Genomic DNA, 20189 nt, shown 5'->3' on the forward strand with positions numbered 1-20189 from the left:
GGGCGGGGCTGAGGTCTCCGGTCTTGAGCGGGAGATAAGGTTTGGGGAGCCCTGCCGCCCACGTGCCCTCACCGGACCGGAGCGGGTATTTCTCCGCCTCTCCCCGCCCTTTCAAGGAAAGCGAAAGTGAAGGGGGAAGTGGAAGCTCCGGGGCTGAGCTGATCGCGGCGCCATGAAGCCCCTATCTCTGCTCCTCGCCGTGGCGTCGGGTGAGCGAACCCCGAAACCCTTTGCCCGAGAGCCAGGGGTGGGCGGAGGGAGGTGAGCCCACCGCGCGCCAGCCTCGGACCCAGGGCGTGGGGCGCCCCCTCACCCGCGCCCCTCTCCGCAGCCTTGGGGACGGCCGTCTCGGCGGGCCCGGCGGTGATAGAGTGCTGGATGGTGGAGGATGCGGGCGGGGGCCGCCTGGCCAAGAAACCCGCGGCCCTGCTGCTGCGCCAGGGCCCGGGCACTCCACCCCCGCGGCCGGACCTCGAACCCGAGCTCTACCTCAAAGTGCACGGTGAGTCGTTCCGGACTCGCCCTCCGCTCTGTCCCTGCCCTTGAGGTCGCGCTGTGACCTCGGGCCTCAGTTTCCCCTGTAAAGTGAGGTCAGATTGCCTCTAAACTCTCGCTACCGGGCAGTTTGTGCGTTTGGAATTCCCGGGACCTGCCCTCCCCGCCCGTTGCCGGCGGGAACGGCGGCACCGACTCCCTTCTCCGCGCACAGACCCCGCGGGAACCCTCCAGGCCGCCGTCAGGAGGTACCCCTCGGACGCCCCCCCGCCACACTGCGAGCTCAGCCGCTTCATCCCGCTGCCCGCCTCGGCGAGGTGGGCCCGTGGCCTGACCCCGGGGCGGAGCTGCCCGCGGGCCCTGGACGGGGCGTGGCTCATGGCCAGTGTGCTCAGCCCGATCTTCAGCCTCTCCTGCCTCCTGAGACCGCAGTCCGAGCCTCAGCCCGAGCCTGCGCTCTTCACTTCGGCGACAGGTAGCTGGGGAGGGGAGGTGGGAGGAACGCGGGCCCCTGAGGGCCTGGGTCTGGCGGGACTCGCGCTGCGAGCCCCCTCGCCCAATCGGGGCTTAGTTTCCTGATTGGTAAAGCGAGGCGGTTCCGCTGCGATTAGAGCTGCGGTCTCCACCGCTTCTAGCTCCCGAGGGGTTTCGAGCAAACAAGCGCAACCCTCTGTTGGGGACGGGGCTTCGGACAGAGTCGGACTCCTTGCTACCTTGAGGAACTTGTATGGGGATGGGGTTGAGGGGCTCAGAAGCCCCCCAAAAGAAGGAACTCTTTTTCTCTTCTCCTCCCAGATCTGTGTCCTGCTAGGTAGACACTGCCGTCTTGGTGGTTAACCCTGTTTCAGAAACTACCGGTCAAGCCCCGCCCGTGCCCGCTTCTGGAACTGTGGCACCCCGCAGAGCAACAAAGGCTCTAGCGCTCTAGCGCTCTAGCGCGTGGGCCTTCCTTGCCAGCCCCTTTCCATGGCTCGTGCGGATGCCCTGAGTCTGTGGCCGCCAAGTGGTGGGGCTGCACCGGGCCGGAGAGACAGCTTCCCACTGCAAGCGCTGCTTATTGCACAGTGCAAGGCGGTTTGCCGAGCTGAGGCAGGAGGGAGTGGGCAGATAGAGCAAGAATGGGGTGCCTAGGGGGCGCCTGGGTGGGTCAGTGGGTTAGCTTCTGCCTTGGCTCAGGTCTGGATCCCAGGGTCCTGGGATGCAGCCCTGCATCAGGCTCCCTGCCAGGCAGGGAGCCTGCTTCTCTCTCTCTCTGCCTACTTGTGTGTGTGTGTGTGTTTTAATTTATTCATGAGAGACATACAGAGAGAGAGAGAGAGAGAGAGAGAGAGAGAGAGGCAGAGACACAGGCAGAGGGAGAAGCAGGCTCCATGCAAGGAGCCCGACAAGGGACTCTATCCGGGTCTCCAGGATCACACCCTCGGCTGCCGGCGGCGCTAAACCGCTGCGCCACCGGGGCTGCCCTCTCTCTGCCTATTTGTGCCCTCTCTCTCTGTCATATAAATACAATGTTAAAAAAAAAAAAAAAAAGGAATGGGGCACCTCGGAGCTCACCCTTCTCATGGCAGAGGGTGGGTAGGATATGAACAGTCATTGGCTTCTCGCAGTCCTGTGAGCTTTTTTAAAGTTTATTTAAAGTTTATGTATGTATATATGTATTTAAGTAGTCTCTTCACTCAACGCCGGGCTCAAACTCAAGACTCCGAGATCAAGAGCCACATGCTCCTCTGAGCCAGCCAGATGCCTCCTGTATGATTTTTGTAAACAACACAGCACAACTGGCAAGCTAACCCCTCCCTTCCCCCCCCACTACCTTCTTCCCACCCCCCCCACCCGCCCACCCCCCCTACCCCCGCCCAGAGAGTGAATCACCCACAGGACCAGGGAAAGGGACTCAGCACCCACCCATCACCTCTGTCTACATTGACGTTCTTGGTTGCCAGGCCTCACCCTGGGCAGGGCAGAGGCAAACTATGGGGATTATAGCTCTCTCCAGTGGGGAGGAGTATCTCCCAGGCCTGCTGGCTTCACTGAGGTGGGGGTGAGAAGAGGCTTTTCATTCTGAGTCTGTTTTTCCAACTGTAAAATGTGGATGCTATTTCCTGCTGCTTTTCTGTTGTTGTGACTCTCAGGGGAGACACTTGGTTAATTAATTCACTGGTTCAATATTTATTAGCACCAAGAAGAAATTAGGCCCCAGTTGGTTCTCAATCCAGGCTGCAAGTAAGAGTCCTTTTGGAAGTTTTTTTGTTTGTTTCTCTTTCTTTTTCTTTATTTTATTTTATTTTTTTTAAAGATTTTATTTATTGAGAGAACACAAGCAGGAAGAAGGGCAGAAGGAGAGAGCAGACTCCCCGCTGAGCAGGGAGCCTAGGATCAAGACCTGAGCCAAAGGTAGACACTTAACCACCAACTGAAACACCCACATGCCCCTGTCTTGGAAGTTTCTAAATGACACTGAATTGTCCCACAACAGGCAAATTAAATCAGAATCTCTGAGGTGGCCTTGGGCACTTTTAAGGGTCACGAAGGTGATCAGATTCTGCTCTCAAGGTTCTCAGTAGATTTATAATGGCTAATTGTAGAGTGGAAGACAATTTGGGCCATAAGAGAAGTGCAGATAGGAGCCGTAGGAGTGCCCAGTGGGACAATTTTCTGCTTCTTATAGACCCAAACCTGGGGGTAAAAACTAGTTGCTGTGCTCGGTCTTCCTTTTCAAGCATTTCTACTTGATTAGAGATTGAAGAAAATGAAAGTTGTTGTTTTAATGTAAATTTTAAAAAGGAATCTTCCTAGGGGCACAGATCATTGGTATTTTTCCTAATATACATTTATACAGTATTTCTTATCAAATACTTCAAAATGTTTATTGACAAATACACTGTCCTACTATACTTCACGTGTATGGTTTTTAAAATCTCATTGTTCTTTTAAAACATTGTAATGGAAAATTTCAAAGACACATGAAAGTAGAGAGAATGGTCTAATGAACCCCCATAGACCAATCACCCACTCACTTGTGTAGTTATTAGGCTTTACCACATTGTTTTGCTGACCCTCCTCCCACCTATTTTCTTGTTTTGAAATTTATACCAGGCACCATATGATTTTATTCATAAGTACTTCAGTAAGAATCTCTATCAAATAAGGGCTTAAAAAATATTGTCATAGCAAACCAAACAGGTCTCTATATTTTACATTTGGTTCTTGCATCTGCTTGGGTTGCCATAACAAAATATCATCGACTGGATACCTTAAATTTATTTTCTCACAGTTCTAGAGGCTAGAAGTCCAAGATCAAGTCTAAGATCAAAATGCTCTCAGGGTTGGTGTCTGATAAGAGCTCTCCCGTTGTGGTTGCACATGGCCACTTCTGGCTGTGTCCTCACATGAAGGAAAGAAAGTGAGCTTTGCTGTTTCTTCCTCTGCTTAACAGAACACCAGCATATAAGGTTAGAGCCCTGTGTTAATGATCTCATTTGACCATGATCACCTCTTCACAGCCCCTGTCTCCAAATACAGTTTACTCTTGAATAACTGTGCACGTGTGTATGGTGGGAGGTTAGAGGCACTGACCCCACCCCCAGCAGTCGAAAATCTGAATCCATTTGACTCCCCCGAAACTTAACCACTCATAGCCTACTGTTGACTGGAAACCTTACCAATAATGTAAACAGTTGATTAACACATATTTTATATGTTATATATATTACATACAGTACTCTTATAATAAAGTAAGCTAGAGAAAAGAGTTATTAAGAAAATTAATCATAAGGAAGAGAATATGCATTTGTAGTACTGTACTGTACAAAAACTCCCACATATAAGTGGACCATTGCAGTTCAAACCTGTGTTGTTTAAGGGTCAACAGTATAGTCACATGGGAATTAAAGCTTCAACATACGAACTTGAGGGGGTCCCACAGAACTCAGTTCACAGCAATTTTGTCTAAGTCTCCTTTATTTTTTTTTTTAAATATTTTATTTATTTATTCATGAGAGACACAGAGAGAGGCAGAGACATAGGCAGAGGGAGAAGCAGGCTGCATGCAGGGAGCCCGACGTGGGACTCGATCCTGGGTCACACCCTAGGCTGAAAGCAGCGCTAAACCACTGAGCCACCTGGGCTGCCCAAGTCTCCTTTATTCTATAATTGCCCTGCACTCCCTAAATGCTAGTGGTTTATCACTTGTTCAGCAGAACTTCCCATGTTCTGTCTTTGGTCAACTGTCTCCTCATTGTGTCATTTTCCTCTTATTCCTGTCCTCCATACTTCCTGCCAATTGACAGTTCTAGAAACTTGATTAAATTTGAGCTTACATTTTTTTTTTCACTAACACTTTATAATAGTTGTCTACCGTTCACTTTATTAACAGAAAAGCGAAAATCTCTGTGATGTAAAAACAGGTACAGATTTCCTTCGTGTTCTGGCCCTGTTGTGCTTAACATTTGTATTTTTCAAGACAGGTTTGTGGGATGCAGGTCTAAAATTGCTCCCTCAACCCACATTAAAGAGCACTGTTAGCTTGAGGGTTAAACTGTAAAATCTTCGGATTTTGTTTATTCATCTCATGAATCATTTGTAATAATTTAAAATTTGTGTCTGGATTTTGAGAAATGAAGTTTATTTTTTATTTATTTTTAAAAAAGATTATTTCTTTATTTGACACAGAGACCAAGAGCACAAGCAGGAGGAGCAGGAGACAGAGGGAGAGGGAGAAGCAGAGCAGGGAGCCCTATGCAGGGCTCGATCCCAGGACCCCAGGATCATGACTTGAGCCAAAGGCAGACGCTTCACCGACTGAGCCACCTAGGCACCCCTGGTTTTACTTTATTGAAAAAAACTGTCCCATGAGGTTGAGAGAAGTTTAACCTTGTAGGAGTTAAACTAGGATTAAAAATTACAGTGTCACAAGAGAAGAAAGACTACTTTTACAGGAAGGACTGACATTTCGGGGAAGAAGTAGTTATGGAACTGACCTTGAGGGACATGGAATACTTAGATGTTTGGGAGACAATAGGCAGGGAACTGAGTTAGACCAAAGCAAAGAAAGGCCTTATGATTAGAATTTCTACTAGTTTCAAGAAAGGGATTCTTTGGAGCCAGTTCTTAGGATGCAAGAGAAGTCTGGAAAGGTGAGTTGGGGCCTGGGCTGGATCATCAAATACCCTGAGATCTGGGCTTTATAGGTGACAGTGAACTATCAGAAGTCTTATGTATAATAATGTGTGTGTGTGCTGGCACGTGCCATCTCCCCAAAAGCCTGCTATTTTACTTGATTCTTTTTTTTAAATAAATTTTTATTTATTTATGATAGTCACACAGAGAGAGAGAGAGAGAGAGAGGCAGAGACACAGGCAGAGGGAGAAGCAGACTCCATGCAGGGAGCCCGATGTGGGACTTGATCCCGAGACTCCAGGATCACGCCCTGGGCCAAAGGCAGGCACTAAACCGCTGAGCCATCCAGGGATCCCCTATTTTACTTGATTCTTACAAAGGTAGGCAAGGAACAGATCACTGGACTAATGAGAAAAATACAGATGGAATGATTTTGCTGAGATACCCAGCAAGTCCACGAGGATGATGGTGGCAGTAATGAAAATAGCAACACCTAACATTGATCGAGCATATTCTAAAGATGGGTCCTGTTCATGACCTGAGCCAAAGGCTGACGCTTAACCCTGGGCCACCCAGGCATCCTGGTAGCTCGGTTTTTTTAAACAGGCATGTGACCGGCTTAGACTTGTAGTCACACTGTGCAGAATATGGATTGAAGAAGAGAGAGACTGAAGATAAGGAAGACCCAAGAGGAGGTTGTCATTGTCCTAACAAATGTTGGTGAGAACTTGAGTTGGAGTCAGAGGTGAGAATCTATCTGGAAGACAATTAGGGCCTGGTGGGGACAGCAGGTGGTATGTTATATTTGGCAATTTGCTCATCTGTCTCCCTTACTAAACTGTAAGAAACATGAGGGCAGGGACTGCCTGTCTCATTCACTGCTGTCCTCTACCTTGAGTATCATAGGTGCTTAGTAAGTATTAGTTGAGTGAGAGAATGAGTGACTCTAAGTATTTTCCCTTAGCGTCCAGAGTAGGGGTTGATCTTTTCACAAGGCAGGGAGAGTGGACTTTTGGAGCGGGGTGAGGGAATGTTGCAGAGATGCTGTTGAGTTGGGGCACATTAAGTTGGTCTAATAGATGATTAGGTGTAATCCCAGCAAACACTTGGTGGACTTACTGTATTCTAGGTACTGTTCTAAGCACTTCACATATAGGTGTCTTTGTTATCCAGAATCAGGAACTGAATAAATCTGGGTAACCAGAGGCATTAAATCATTTAACCTGCATTACAATGCCATGAGATACGTATTATTATCATATTATTATCTCATTATTTAGGAGATGAAGCTGAGCCATGGCAACATGAAATAACTGGCCTCGTGATCCCAGGACCCAGGATCGAGCCTACTTCTCCCTCTGCCTACGTCTCTGCCTCTCTGTCTCTCATGAATAAATAAATAAAACTTAAAAAAAAAAATAACTAAAGGGATCCCTGGGTGGCGCAGCGGTTTAGCGCCTGTCTTTGGCCCAGGGCGCGATCCTGGAGACCCAGGATCGAATCCCATGTCGGGCTCCCGGTGCATGGAGCCTGCTTCTCCCTCTGCCTGTGTCTCTGCCTCTCTCTCTCTCTGTCTGTGACTATCATAAATAAAAATTAAAAAAAAATAGCTAAAAAAAATAAAAATAAAAAAATAACTAGCCTATAAGGTCATATAAATAGCGGCAGAGTTGGGATTAACCAGGGAGGGCGGGCTCCAGGCACTTAATTGGCATACCCTGCCTCAGTAGAGCATAGATGTCTGTTTGGGTCTAGGCTAGAGCCAGAACCTTCCAGAGTCAATAAGTACTCTATACAGCACCAGAGGATTGACAGCCCTGAGTCATCACAGTCTTTACCAGCAAACCAAGAAAGGCCTGGTTCTTCACAGGTGGTGCATGGAGACTGGACTGGTTCAGGCTGTGTTGGAAGTGCACTCAGAGCCCACTGTCCCCAGAACTTGAGTGGGCTGGGTGCTCAGACCAGCCTTCAAAGGCTGTATCCACTCACTGCTCCTAATCACCTCTAGACCTGTCTGCTCATGTGTAGCCGCTCTGGGTTGCACGCAGGCCCAGAACAAAGGGGATTTGCAGGGAAGACTAGAAGAAAGACTAGAAGATGGTTTGGTATCGGAAAAGGAGGGGTCCTCTGAGGGGTGGGTGAATTTGAGTTGGGTACTCCTCCCTATAACTCTGTTTCTCTATTTCTTTCCTCTTTGTTTCTCTCCTTCATGCCCCTTCTACTCCCTCCTCTCCTCCTCTTCCCCAGCTGTGCTGACTGTCCTCACCTACAGCCCCATCGCTCAGATCCAACTGGGACAAGATGCTCTGCTGGACTTGAGATTTGCCTACATGCCCTCCATCTCTGAGGCTGCTGCATCACTGGCCCCAGGTCCCCCTCCCTTTGGGCTGGAATGGCGACGCCAGCACCTGGGAAAAGGGCACCTACTCCTGGCTGCAACTCCAGGGCTGCATGAGCAGATGCCAGCTGCCCAAGACGGGGCAGTGGCATTTGCCGCCTGGGATGATGATGATCCATGGGGTCCATGGACTGGAAACGGGACCCTCTGGCTGCCTGCAGTACAGCCTTTCCAGGAGGGCACCTATCTGGCCACTGTACACCTGCCATACCTGCAAGGGCAGGTTGCCCTGGAGCTTTCTGTACAGAGTGAGTTGGGGTACAGGGATCCCCATGGGTAAAGCAAAGGTGGGCACTTGATAATGGCCATACCATAATGGAGGAAGGATGGGGGAGAAGAGGGTGCTGGGTGAATGGCAGGAGGTAGACTGGGATCCTTGGGAATCAGAAAGGCAATGGGTAGAGGTCCCTGGGAATTTAAGTGACTGGGATGAAGGTTCCCAAATATGAGGAACAGGATCCTTGAGAATATGGGTTTCAGCATGGGGTTTCCTGTGAAGCACCAGTGGGGAGACCGTGGGTTCCCCATCCTGGAAGAAAAAAACCAAACCACCTCAGTTTGGGGGAAGCCATAGGGCAAACGGATAGAGACAAATGTGGATTGATTCCCCCATGCTCCTTTCCTATTTTCTCCCCAGAGCCCCCCAAAATATCCTTGACACCGGCACCTCTTGTCTGGGCTGCCCCTGGGGAGGCACCCCCCGAGTTGCTCTGCCTTGTGTCCCGCTTCTATCCTGCCAAGGGCCTGGAGGTAGAATGGGAGCTCCGGGGTGGCCCAGAAGGCAGCTTTCAGAAGGCTGAGGGGCAGAGCTGGCTCTCCGCCCTGCGCCACCACTCAGATGGCTCTGTCAGCCTCTCTGCGCACCTGCAGCCCATCCCAGTCACAGCCAAGCACCATGGAGCGCGCTATGCCTGTCGTGTCCACCACCCAACCTTGCCCACCTTGGGGCGCAGTGCAGAAGTCACCCTGGAGGTGGCAGGTAGGAGCCAGAAGGGTAATCGAGCAGCCAGGGGTGGGGTGGTGGGGGTCCAGGGGTTCAGGAGGATACTACAGAGTTTACTCTTCCCCACTTCCACCTGCCAGGACTCTCTGGGCCCTCCCTGGAGGACAGCGTGGGCCTCTTCCTGTCTGCCTTTCTCCTCCTCGGGCTCATCAAAGCGCTGGGCTGGGTGGGTAAGTGTGACTCTCATTGCCACAGTGACAGTCCCTGCCTACTCCCAGAAGCCTGACACCTATCACTCTACCCTACCACACCTCCATCCCAACCCTTCTTAATCTCTCTCCACAGCTGCCTCCAGATCTACTTCAAAAGATCCAAAGGAGAAGGTAACAGGCCTCTTCCTTTTCTTTCCGTTGTCATTTGAGCTCCTCTTGGAACTTCTCACCCATGGAGGGAGCCTGCTGGCATGGGGTGGGGGGGGGCAGAACTTGGAATTCACAGACCTGGGTTAACTCCTGCCACCTTAAGTATTTTACTTCATACCTCAGTTCCTTGAGTGTCAAGATAAAAAAATTACTTAGGCAGCACTGTCCGACAGTATGATGCCAGCCATGTATGTTAATTTAAATAATCTAGTAGCCACAATAAAAAGGTAGTAACAGGTAATATTAATAATACCATTTATTTCATCTAATATATCCAAAATGTTATCATGTAACATGTACTCAATATAAGAAATTTTAGTATTTCTGTTCTAAGTCACCTAAAACAGGTGCTTCTTTTAAACTGTCAGCTCCTGGGCACCCTGGGTGGCTCAGCATTTTAAGCGCCTGTCTTCAGCCCAGGGTATGATCCTGGAGACCCGGGATCGAGACCCACATCGGGCTCCCTGCACGGAGCCTGCTTCTTCCTCTGCCTGTGTCTCTGCCTCTCTCTCTGTCATGAATAAATAAATAAAATCTTTTTAAAAAATAAAAAAATAAACTGTCAGCTCCTGTCAGTTCAGACTGGCCACATTTCGAATGTTGCACAGACACATGTGGGTGGTGGCTACTGTACAGACAGCAGAGCCTCAGAGGGCTGTTGGGAGGATTAGGCAAAATCACTCGGCGCTGTGTGTGCCAAGCAGAAAACCCACAGAGACCGTTCTGCTGCCCTCTGTGCTCACGAGGGTTCATTTACCTCTGGACTGATCGTGAGCATTTCTTTTTTCAAAGATTTTATGTATTTATTCATGAAAGACACACACAGAGAGGCAGAGACACAGGCAAAGGGAGAAGCAGTCTCCACGCAGGGAGCCCGATGTGGGACTCAATCCCAGGACCCTGGCATCATGCCCTGAGCTGAAGGCAGGGTGCTCAACCACTGAGCCACCCAGGTGACCCTGATCATGAGCATTTCAATTTCACCTCTCTTTCTAAAACCTGGAATTCCTCACCTCGTTTTATTTTTCTTCCAGAAAGCACAGTGAGGCCACTCACCACCATCCTGGGGAAGCTGCCACCATCTCTGGCCTGAGCTACTGGAGTAGCTCCCCCAAATTGTACACCATCATCTTGCTCCCTCCAATCTCTCTCCACAGAATGGCTGGAATGCTTTTTCAGAGGATACAAATCTGTAGCATTTCCTTTCTTAGAGTGCTAAGGCAGTGCAGTGGTTCTCAAATTCTTTAAGTCTCAGGACTGCTTAAAAAGCGTCAAGGACGCTAAAGAGCTTTCGGTTATGTGGGTGACAAACTACAGATATTTATGCTACCAGAACTTACAACGGAGAAAAATTTAACAAAAGAATACGCAAGAACATGTTCCATTAGTTGTGAGGACAAGGATATCAGCATGCAGCTTCTGGAAAGCTCCAGGGTGCATTTCTTTGGAGAGAGTGAAAGAGGCAAGGAACATTTTAGTATTGTTACCAATAGTCTTAACTTTGCACACCCACTGAAATAGTCTCCAGGACCTCTGGGACAAGGGCCACACCTGAGAACCAGTGCCCTAGAAGCCAAACCCATTCTTGTCCTGCTATGCATCTCCGGGGCTGGAGCCACTGCCTGCCCCTACAACCCCACCTGGTGCCCTCCAGCCCTTTCCTCAGTGTTCATCTCACCGAACGTCATTTCTCTTTTCCAGTGGCTCCCACCTTCCCCGTCTGTTCCGTATGTCAGGTCCACCCCTCGCCCTTCTTGGGCTGCAGACCAGGTCAGCCTCATTCCCTCACACCGCCGCGTGTCCCTCCTGTGCGGTTCACCACACTTGTATTTGAATGATTGTGCGAATCCTTGTTAGATGTCCTTGTTAGATGTGCGAATCCTTGTTAGAGGTCCGCTCCCGGGACTGCCGGTTCCTCAGAGGCAGGAACGTGTCCGTCCGTCCGCCGCGTGGTCCCTGCTCCCGCACAGGCCCGGTGCCCGCTGGAGGGCGCTCAACGCAAACATTAGTCCTTTTTTCGTCCTCTGTATTTGAAAGCCAGTGTTGGACGAAGTAACTACTGGAGGAAGGAAGTGGCAGCTCGGACTAGGGACCTCCAAGGGAGGACGGTCAATTAGACCGAAGCGGGTCTAATCGTGCGGGAATAGGGATCCCTGGGTGGCGCAGCGGTTTAGCGCCTGCCTTTGGCCCAGGGCACGATCCTGGAGACCCGGGATCGAATCCCACGTCGGGCTCCCGGTGCATGGAGCCTGCTTCTCCCTCTGCCTGTGTCTCTGCCTCTCTCTCTGTGACTATCATAAAAAAAAAAAAAAAAAAAAAATTAATCGTGCGGGAATAAAGTTGTGTCCTATGCTCCCAACAGGGTGTCTCCTTCCACCCCACGGGTCCCCCTGGCAAGGGAGCACAGGCTCTTAACAACCACCTCTGGTCCCTTCTCTTTTTTTTTTTTTTTTAAAGATTTTATTTATTGATTCATGAGACACAGAGAGAGAGGCAGAGACACAGGCAGAGGGAGAAGCAGGCTCCTCGCAGGGAGCCCGATGCAGGACTCGATCCCCGGACTCCAGGATCAGGGCCTGAGCTGAAGGCGGCGCTAAACCGCTGAGCCACCCGGGCTGCCCTCACCCCGAGCGCTCAAACGCTTTGGCGACACCCCAGTCCCCGGCACGCTGCAGGGTCGGGGGCCACCTGCGGCGGGCGAGACGCCCCGTGCCGCGGGCTCCGGGGAAGGCGGGGCGAGCCCAAGGGAGCGCACGTACCACGCAGAGCGCCGGAAACGCGGGACAGAGGAACCGAGAACCGGAAGTGGCGGCTTCCTGCCCCGCCCCCTTACGCGAGGGCGGGAACCCCGCGCTTCTCGGAAAACGCGGACTGGATTCCGGTCCGCTACAGGCGTGGGTGCGGGTGGGGAGTGTAACCCCGTCAGGGGGAGTAAGCGATCCCTGTCGGCCTAAAACGCTTCCCCCGGGAGTTTTAGCTTCGGTGTTGTCGGGGGGCAGGGGAATGTCAAATCCGGCTCCTATCCTCCCTCGGGGTCGGGAGACGGGAATCCACTCGGATTGAGTGCGGGGCGGCGTGGGCTCCAGGATCCCTGAGCGGGGGCTCCGAGGACAGCGGGCGGGGGCCCGTGACTGCTGGGGCCTGGCCGCTGGGCGCCCAGCGCTCCCCGAGTCCGCGGCCCTGGCTCCTGTCCTCACTTCCTTCCCGTTTTGGCTCCTGCAGTTGGAGCAGGCGGACGTGGGGGGGGGAGGGGGCGAGCGGAAAGGGCGGGAGGGCCCGGGAGCCTGGCGGGCGGTAACGGGGGTGCGGAAAAGCCGAGGAGGGGACTCGGGCCAGGGACTCGGTTGGGGACCGGAGACCGACGGGAACAGCGGCCCGGGACCCGCGCTGCTCCCACCGTTCCCGAGCAGGTCAGAGCCTGAGCACCCTGTGACCCTGCCCGTTCCCGTACTCGTGACCCCCAAACCCCAGATGCACCAGGGACCCCCATAGCCCACTCCTGTGTTGCTTCCCTCCCCAAACTCCCGTACGGTCACCTGGGCACTCACCCGCGTCCCTCCCCTCCCCGATCCCCCGCGCCCACCTGACTCTCCACCTGCCCCCCCGTTTCTCCCCAGGCGCCCCCATGGCCCGACCCCGCTGATTCCTTCACTCGGCCATGCTCCCGCGGCCCCTGCGGCTGCTTTGGGACGCGAGTCCCCCCGGGGGAGTCGTGCTGAGCAGCTTCCGGAGCCGAGACCCCGAAGAGGGTGGGGGCCCAGGTGGCCGGGGCGTGGGCGGGGGGCAGGAGGAAGAGGAGGAGGAGGAAGAAGACGAGGTGAGACGCGAGTGGTGGGAAGTCGGGAGGTGGACATGTCGGAGACGCTCTGCCTCGCCCTCGGGTCTCTGTCCCTCCTCTCTCCCTCCGGCCTCCTGCTGGGTGTCTGCCAGTCGGCCCGGCGGGGAGTCCCGGAGTTCCTGGGGCTCCCGCTGGCGGTGGGACTCAGCACTGGCCCGCGGGAACCTTCCCTGGCTCTCCCCGCCCCGGCCCCAGGGTGCCAGCCTTTCCGGCCGTCGTGTCTCGGTCCCCGTCGCCCTCCGTGTTTTTGTTTGGCGGGGTGGGGTTTGTTTCCACAGTAACCGGCCTCTCCGACTCCGGGATTGGGGAGGGAACCCTTCGATTTCGTGACCCCTCCCCCTCTCCCGCTGGGCCGCGAGTGGAGGCGGGAAGCCCGGGTTCTCGGACTTTGGAGGGAACATCCCAGGCTGGGCCGGGGGGGTCACCTGCTCTCCGCCGGGACTAATGGTGGTGGCCAGGAGCGGGATCCGGGGCCCCAGAAGGGGCCAGAAATTGGATTCGGGGCCCCGAGGCCCAGGACTCCTGGGTCCAGAGCCTGGGTGAGGGCAGGGTGACTGGCAGGGCTGGTTTTTCGGGATCGGTTGGGGGAGGGGCTGGGGCCACGTGACCCTGAGTCGGCTGCACAACCCCCCTCCCCATCATCCCGACTTCCCCTTCTCCTTCCTGTACTGGCATTGGAGCCGCCACCTTGAGGGGGTCTCCCAGCACTGAGGGACCAGGGAAGGGGGGCTCCCCTGAAGGAGTAACTCTTGGGGCTCGGTCAGTTCCTGCGGGGGAGGGCGGAGCTTGCGGCTGTGCCCGTGACTGAGGTTCCAGCTTTCAAGGCCTCTGCCTCTGGCTTTCTGCCTTTCTCGCTTCCCCCTCCTATCCTTCGCACCTTGCTTCTCTGCTGTGTTGGGGTTCAGCTCTGGGGGGAAAGGGCGACAGAGGTCTCCGGGCCCAGGGTTCCTGCATTCCACCCACCCCCCCACTGCCACCCCCTCGACTCCACCGGGCCCTGAGGCGGCTTGGGGGGGGCTGTCTAGGCCCCAGTGGGGGAGACCTGGGGTCACCAGCCCCCCCCACCCCTCGCACTCGCTGGTACTGTTCCCCGCCACCACAGGTGAGGGGTACAGAGGGAGGATTAGGGCTGGGGGCAGTAGGGGGTGGCGTGGGACTGTCTCACCTCCCCTTCCTTGCTCTGCCAGGCCCCTGTGTCTGTCTGGGATGAGGAGGAGAATGGTGCCACCTTTACTGTCACAAGCCGCCAGTATCGGCCTCTTGATCCCTTGGTGAGATCCTAACTTTGGCTTCTCACCTCTGACCCATGACCTCCCAGTCTCCTGTCCTCTGGCCAACTCTTTGGAGACCTGAACTCTGCCGTGTGACTTTGGTCAATCAAGTTTTTGGCCGTCTCTGAATCTTCGTATAACGAGCCCCCAGCATTTCCTGAGTCTGGGATTTTCCCCAGAGGTCTAGGGGCTAAGTTGAAAACAGGGTCAGTGACTTTCCTTCTGTCTCCCCCAGGCCCCGACGCCTCCCCCTCGGTCCTCCAGAAGGCTCCGAGCTGGCACTCTGGAGGCCCTGGTCAGACACCTGCTGGATGCCCGGACATCAGGGGCTGACGTGACCTTCACACCAGCTTTCCTGGCCACCCACAGGGCCTTCACTTCCACCCCTGCCCTGCTAGGGCTTGTGGCTGACAGGTCAGGGTCATAAGGGACCAAGGATCATGGAGGTGTCTGGACTTCTTAAAGCCAGAAAATCCCCCCAGAATAGTCAAAGCCACTGGGGGCTTGGGGAAAATGGGCAGATCGAATCTCTTCTCCTTCCTAGGCTGGAAGCCCTCGAATCTCATCCTACTGATGAACTAGAGAGGACAATAGGGTGAGTGACCGCTGATTGTTAACCTCACAGTCCCCTCTGGCTGAGCTGCAGCTTGATAGCTGACCCCTGGCTGATTCCCCTTCTCCCAGGGTAGCCACCTCTGTACTGTCAACCTGGCTGGCCTCTCACCCTGAGGATTTTGGCTCTGAGGTCAAGGGCCAGCTTGACCGGCTTGAGAGCTTCTTGCTTCGGACAGGGTATGCAGCAGGGGAGGGTGTTGGGGGGGGCAGCGCTGACCTCATCCGCAACCTCCGGTTCCGGGTGGACCCCCAGGCCCCCGACCTTCCTAAGCCCCTGGCCCTCCCCGGCGATCCCCCTGCTGACCCCACGGATGTCCTGGTGTTCCTCGCTGACCACTTGGCCGAACAGCTGACCCTGCTAGATGCGGTGAGACCCTGACCTCTGCCCCTGTGCCCCCTGTCCCCTTACTACTCCCCCTGACTCCAGAGCCTTCTCCTTGTTTCTAGCCCTTCCTAAACAAGCTCCCAGCTTCCCCTGTCCACTCTGTTTGATCTTTCCCCCTTCCCCATGATTGTTACCCTTCAAAGCCCGCTCCCCTTTGGTTCCTTGGCCACCTGCGATCCTCACGCCCCTGATGTTGGAAGGCTGAGCCCACTTGACTCCGAACCTTGATCTCTGTCCTCTGCTCCACAGGAGCTGTTTCTCCATCTGGTCCCCTCTCAGTGCCTGGGGAGCCTGTGGGGTCACAGAGACCGGCCGGGACATTCCCACCTCTGCCCATCTGTCCGAGCTACTGTCACACAGTTCAACAAGGTGGCAGGGGCAGTGGTCAGCTCTGTCCTGGGAGCTACTTCAGCTGGAGAGGGGCCCGGGGAGGTGACCATTCGGCCACTGCGTCCTCCGCAGAGGGCCCGGCTCCTGGAAAAGTGGATCCGTGTGGCAGAGGTAAGAGAGAGGCTTGGCTCTGTTGGGGACCCTGGTGTGGAGAGAGTGGGCCCAGAGCTCTGGCCTGCCTCTGTGACCCTCCCCTCCCCCAGGAGTGTCGTCTGCTCCGAAACTTCTCTTCGGTTTATGCTGTGGTGTCGGCCCTGCAGTCCAGCCCCATCCACAGGCTTCGAGCAGCCTGGGGGGAAGCCACCAGGTGGGAGCACGGGGGCACCTGCCTGGCGCCGAGGGGGCGTGGGGCAGGCTGGCCCATCCTCAAGGCTGCTGCCCCCCACCCCCAGGGACAGCCTCCGAGTCTTCTCCAGCCTCTGCCAGATCTTCTCCGAGGAGGATAATTATTCCCAGAGCCGGGAGCTCCTCTTGCAGGTGAGTCCCTGTTCCATGGTGCTCCCAGCCATCCCTGCTCCCCTTGAGGCACCCCTACCTCCCTGTCCTGTCACCAGCAGGAGGTGAAGCTGCAGCCCTCTCTGGAGTCAAATTCCAAGAAGGCTCCGAGGTCTGGCTCTGGCTCCCGGGGTGGGGTGAGTGACTAGCCTAGCGGGGGGTGGGGTGGGGTAGGGTGGGGGGGAGTGTTGTGAAAGAGTGAGAAGTGGAGTGGGGAGGCATTCAGAGGGACGGAAAGGGGAGGCATGGCAGGAGGGAGGGATGGGATAGGCAAGGGCAGAGGGATGGAGAGCCCTCAGATCAGGAGTGGGCATCTGATCCTGACCTCTGACCTCAGGGCGTGGTCCCATATCTTGGCACCTTCCTGAAGGACCTCGTGATGCTGGACGCAGCCTCCAAGGATGAGCTGGAGGTGGGTGGTGTGCAAGGTCGTTGTGTGCATTGTGATGAGGGAACAGGTGGGCCTCAGGGTTAGATAGACCTTCCAGAAAGGTGTTGCAGGGCGTCAGCACCAAACTCCAGGGCTCGAGCCAGATTGTCGGAGTTCTGGTTCTGTTACTTGAGCAAGTAGCTTAACTTATTTGTGGCTCAGCGATTTGTAAGTGAGAGCGCGGTGACCATGTCAATGCCAGTCTGTTGTCAGGAGGATTAAATGAAATACTTTTCAGCAGGTGCTTAGAGCGTGTCTGCAGTGTTAGCGTATGTAGCATTTGTTAAAGAAACAAAAACTGGGATCTTGGGCAAGTTCCTCATTGTCTTTGAGCCCTAATTTTCCCATCTGTGGAATGGACACCACTTCTACCTGTGATATTCAATTTCAAGGGTAAGGTAGAGAGCTTGGGGCAGGGCAGAGGTGAGGGGGAGCTGGGGAGGAACAGAGGATTCGGAGGCCTAGTGGGTGAAATGCTTGAGAAGTTGGATGTGGATGTGTGTGTGGAAGAGGGTATGTTCTCTCTGTGGCAGAACTGGGCTTCACCCCATCCCCAATATTCTTGCAGAACGGATACATCAATTTTGACAAGCGGAGGAAGGTGAGGGTAGTGCACGCATGGGATGCTAGACCTCTCTAACCATGTCCCGACAAGGGGAGGTGGTGGGGAAAGTCAGGGGTCCCTGAGATCGGCTCCTGCAGTCTGTGGGCTCCTTCTTAGGAGTTTGCTGTCCTTTCTGAGCTGCGGCGGCTCCAGAACGAATGTCGTGGCTATGACCTCCGACCTGACCCTGATATCCAGCAGTGGCTGCGAGGGCTTCGGCCGCTGACAGAGGCCCAGAGGTGACTGGCTGGGTGAGGTTGGGACTCCAGACCTAGGGCTGAGTGTGGGGATCGGTGTGTCCTGTCCTGACATCTGTCCATTGGACCTCTTCACAGCCATCGAGTGTCCTGTGAGGTGGAGCCACCTGGTACCAGTGACCCTCCTGCCCCAAGGGTGCTTCGGCCAACACTGGTCATCTCGCAATGGACAGAGTAAGGGTGTCAGCAGTTAGAGGGTAGTGCCATGGGGAAGCTCCTTGGGAGAAGAGCCCTTCTCCCTCTGACCCTCTTAATGCCTTATTGCTCCAGGGTCCTGGGCTCTGTCGGGGGACCCACCCCCCTTGTCTCCTGGGACCGGCCCAGTGTGGGGGGAGAGGAGGTACCTGGAACCCCTGCTCCTCTGTTGACCAGGCTGGCCCAGGTGAGCTCTGTTCCTGACCTTTGATCTCAACACTGACCTTGCCTTTGTGAATGTTTCTTCTTTGACCTCTCTGCCTTCATGCCAGTCCCACATGTTGTTTGTCCCTAGCACATGAAGTGGCCATCTGTCTCATCTCTGGACTCTGCCCTGGAAAGCACTCCATACCTGCACAGTCTGGCGGACCCCAGCCACCTCTCTCCCCCAGCCTCCTCTCCCAGGCCTTCTCGAGGTCACCGCCGTTCCGCCTCCTGTGGCTCCCCACTCAGTGGGGGTGCAGAAGGGGCCTCCAAGGGGACTGAATACAGGGGTGGGGGATCTGGGCCAGGGGCCTCTGATTGCCGAATCATCCGAGTCCAGATGGAGCTGGGGGAAGATGGCAGTGTCTACAAGAGCATCTTGGTGAGGAAGCTGCCCCGTGCAGTGGGGCTGAAGGATGATGCCTTGTGGGACTATAGATGTTGTCCTGAATAGCCAAATGGGAGGATGATTCTAGCCTTGGTTCTGACCTGTGCTTATGATAGCCGTTTTGTTTTTCATTTTTCAGAGCAAGTGAGCAAGTGGGGTGGGAGGGGCAGAGGGAGACAGAGAATCTTAATCTTAACTCCACACCCAGTACCGCAGAGCTGGACGTGGGCTCTGTCCACCTCACAACTGAGATCATGACCTGAGCCACAACTGAGAGTCTGACACTCAACCAGCTGAACCACCCAAGCACCCGTCAGCTATTTTGTTTTAAAGGTTACTTGGTGGGACGCCTGGGTGGCTCAGTGGTTGAACATCTGCCTTCATCTCAGGGTGTGATCGTGGGGTCCTGAGATCGAGTTCCGCATCGGGCTCCCTGCAGAGAGCCTGCTTCTCCCTCTGCCTCTGTCTGCCTGTCTCTCTCATGAGTAAATAAGTAAACATCTTAAAAAAACAATAAAGGCTACTTGGCATTAGCTGCTGCAGCTTGAACTTTGGGGACCATATTAGATCTTCAGAATCCATAGCAGTTTCCTCTTAGGGAAGCAGTCCTATTTCACTGGACACTGTGGGGTACAGGTAACCACTACATAGTGCTTCCCTGTTCATTCTAGAGTGTTTGACATGGGTCACCATTTTCAGTTGGGATCAGCAGTTAGAGCTGAACGGATGGAAAGCAGAGGCAATGGCCAGTTTATTGCTCTTTTGGTCTCCTGTCCTGCCAGGTGACAAGCCAAGACAAGGCTCCAAGTGTCATCAGTCGTGTCCTTAAGAAAAACAATCGTGACTCTGCGGTGGCTTCGGAATATGAGCTAGTGCAGCTGCTACCAGGGGAGCGAGGTAAGAGGCCGTGAGGGAAGGCAGACTTGGGAGGAGAGTGGTGCTTCCATAGCCAACTGGTTGTGGGGGCAATGATCATGTCGCTCTTGATGTTCCTTCTCTGAACACACAGAGCTGACCATCCCACCCTCGGCTAATGTTTTCTATGCTATGGATGGAGCATCACACGATTTCCTCCTACGGCAGCGGCGAAGGCCCTCTACTGCTACACTGGGTCTCACCAGCAGCCCCTCAGCCTCAGGAACTCCCCCAAGTGAGGGAGGAGGGGGTTCTTTTCCCAGGATCAAGGCCACAGGGAGGAAGATTGCCCGGGCACTGTTTTGAGGAAGAAACCCTGCGAGCTCAATAGAACTCATGGTGGCCACACCAATGTGGGTTGCCATCCTGAGTGGTGGCAGTCATGTTGCACCGGGAAGAAATCCAGAAAGGTGGCCAACCACCCTGGGGCAGTGAAGTGCTACTGGTTTAACCAGAAGGCTGAGAGATTCAGCTTTGTGAGAACTGGTTATCTTGGTAACCAAGTTGGGATACCTGTGTATAGCTCCCTACTTTCCATGAATGCAGCACATGGCCAGTACTGGAAAAAGGGATCAGTTCCCGGTTCCTGGCCACATCCTAGCATTCTAAGGCCAAGGAGAGGCCTACAAGGAGGAGGGAGAGGAAAAGCCTAGAGGCTCTGAGCCCTGGGGAGAGGGGATGGCAAGAAGTAGGATCTAGTAGGAGTTTATTTTCCTACTCTGGGTGTTCCTGTCACTGTGACAACACTAAGATAATAAATCAAAACACTACCTACATTCTACTCCCCTGTCCTTGAATTGTGTATGGTTTAGCTTCTGGGAGTGGC

At 54.2% G+C, this 20189-nt stretch overlaps 2 protein-coding genes and 1 long non-coding RNA gene across 5 annotated transcripts; all 3 read left to right on the forward strand.

The window, feature by feature from the left end:
- Positions 1-4: 4 nt before the first annotated feature.
- On the forward strand, positions 5-11234 carry TAPBP (TAP binding protein). 2 transcript variants are annotated; one of them, XM_072833489.1, is made up of 8 exons: positions 5-209; positions 332-502; positions 710-970; positions 7861-8259; positions 8649-8990; positions 9095-9184; positions 9300-9337; positions 10411-11234. In XM_072833489.1, exons 1-8 carry the CDS (start codon positions 173-175, stop codon positions 10420-10422), a joined length of 1350 nt encoding a protein of 449 aa, XP_072689590.1. In that variant the 5' UTR covers positions 5-172; the 3' UTR covers positions 10423-11234. The 2 variants fall into 2 exon arrangements, with proteins under 2 accessions (XP_072689590.1, XP_072689591.1); XM_072833490.1 differs by lacking the exon at positions 710-970 and having other exon boundaries at positions 35-209.
- Positions 2157-3903, forward strand: LOC140637221 (uncharacterized). Its single transcript, XR_012034460.1, has 3 exons — positions 2157-2276; positions 2792-2889; positions 3770-3903. It is a non-coding gene; the product is annotated as an uncharacterized lncRNA (long non-coding RNA).
- Positions 11235-12616: 1382 nt separating the features above from the next.
- Positions 12617-20144, forward strand: RGL2 (ral guanine nucleotide dissociation stimulator like 2). 2 transcript variants are annotated; one of them, XM_072833486.1, is made up of 18 exons: positions 12617-12786; positions 12994-13193; positions 14402-14485; positions 14721-14899; positions 15030-15080; positions 15170-15467; positions 15735-15986; positions 16079-16182; positions 16268-16352; positions 16433-16507; positions 16708-16782; positions 17369-17401; positions 17522-17643; positions 17740-17835; positions 17932-18043; positions 18152-18442; positions 19231-19345; positions 19458-20144. In XM_072833486.1, exons 2-18 carry the CDS (start codon positions 13035-13037, stop codon positions 19667-19669), a joined length of 2343 nt encoding a protein of 780 aa, XP_072689587.1. In that variant the 5' UTR covers positions 12617-12786; positions 12994-13034; the 3' UTR covers positions 19670-20144. The 2 variants fall into 2 exon arrangements, with proteins under 2 accessions (XP_072689587.1, XP_072689586.1); XM_072833485.1 differs by having other exon boundaries at positions 12621-12786; positions 16430-16507.
- Positions 20145-20189: the final 45 nt, after the last annotated feature.

This window comes from Canis lupus, chromosome 7, assembly GCF_048164855.1.
Source record: "Canis lupus baileyi chromosome 7, mCanLup2.hap1, whole genome shotgun sequence".
Classification (NCBI taxonomy): Eukaryota; Metazoa; Chordata; class Mammalia; order Carnivora; family Canidae; genus Canis; species Canis lupus.

Coding starts and splice junctions, on each gene's coding strand:
- TAPBP (XM_072833489.1), top strand. CDS start 173: ATGAAGCCCCTATCTCTGCTCCTCGCCGTGGCGTCGG. Junction 210..331: donor GCTCCTCGCCGTGGCGTCGG/GTGAGCGAACCC, acceptor CCCTCTCCGCAG/CCTTGGGGACGGCCGTCTCG. Junction 9,185..9,299: donor CAAAGCGCTGGGCTGGGTGG/GTAAGTGTGACT, acceptor CTCTCTCCACAG/CTGCCTCCAGATCTACTTCA.
- RGL2 (XM_072833485.1), top strand. CDS start 13,035: ATGCTCCCGCGGCCCCTGCGGCTGCTTTGGGACGCGAGTCCCCCCGGG. Junction 15,468..15,734: donor AGCTGACCCTGCTAGATGCG/GTGAGACCCTGA, acceptor TCTGCTCCACAG/GAGCTGTTTCTCCATCTGGT. Junction 18,443..19,230: donor GTGTCTACAAGAGCATCTTG/GTGAGGAAGCTG, acceptor CTGTCCTGCCAG/GTGACAAGCCAAGACAAGGC.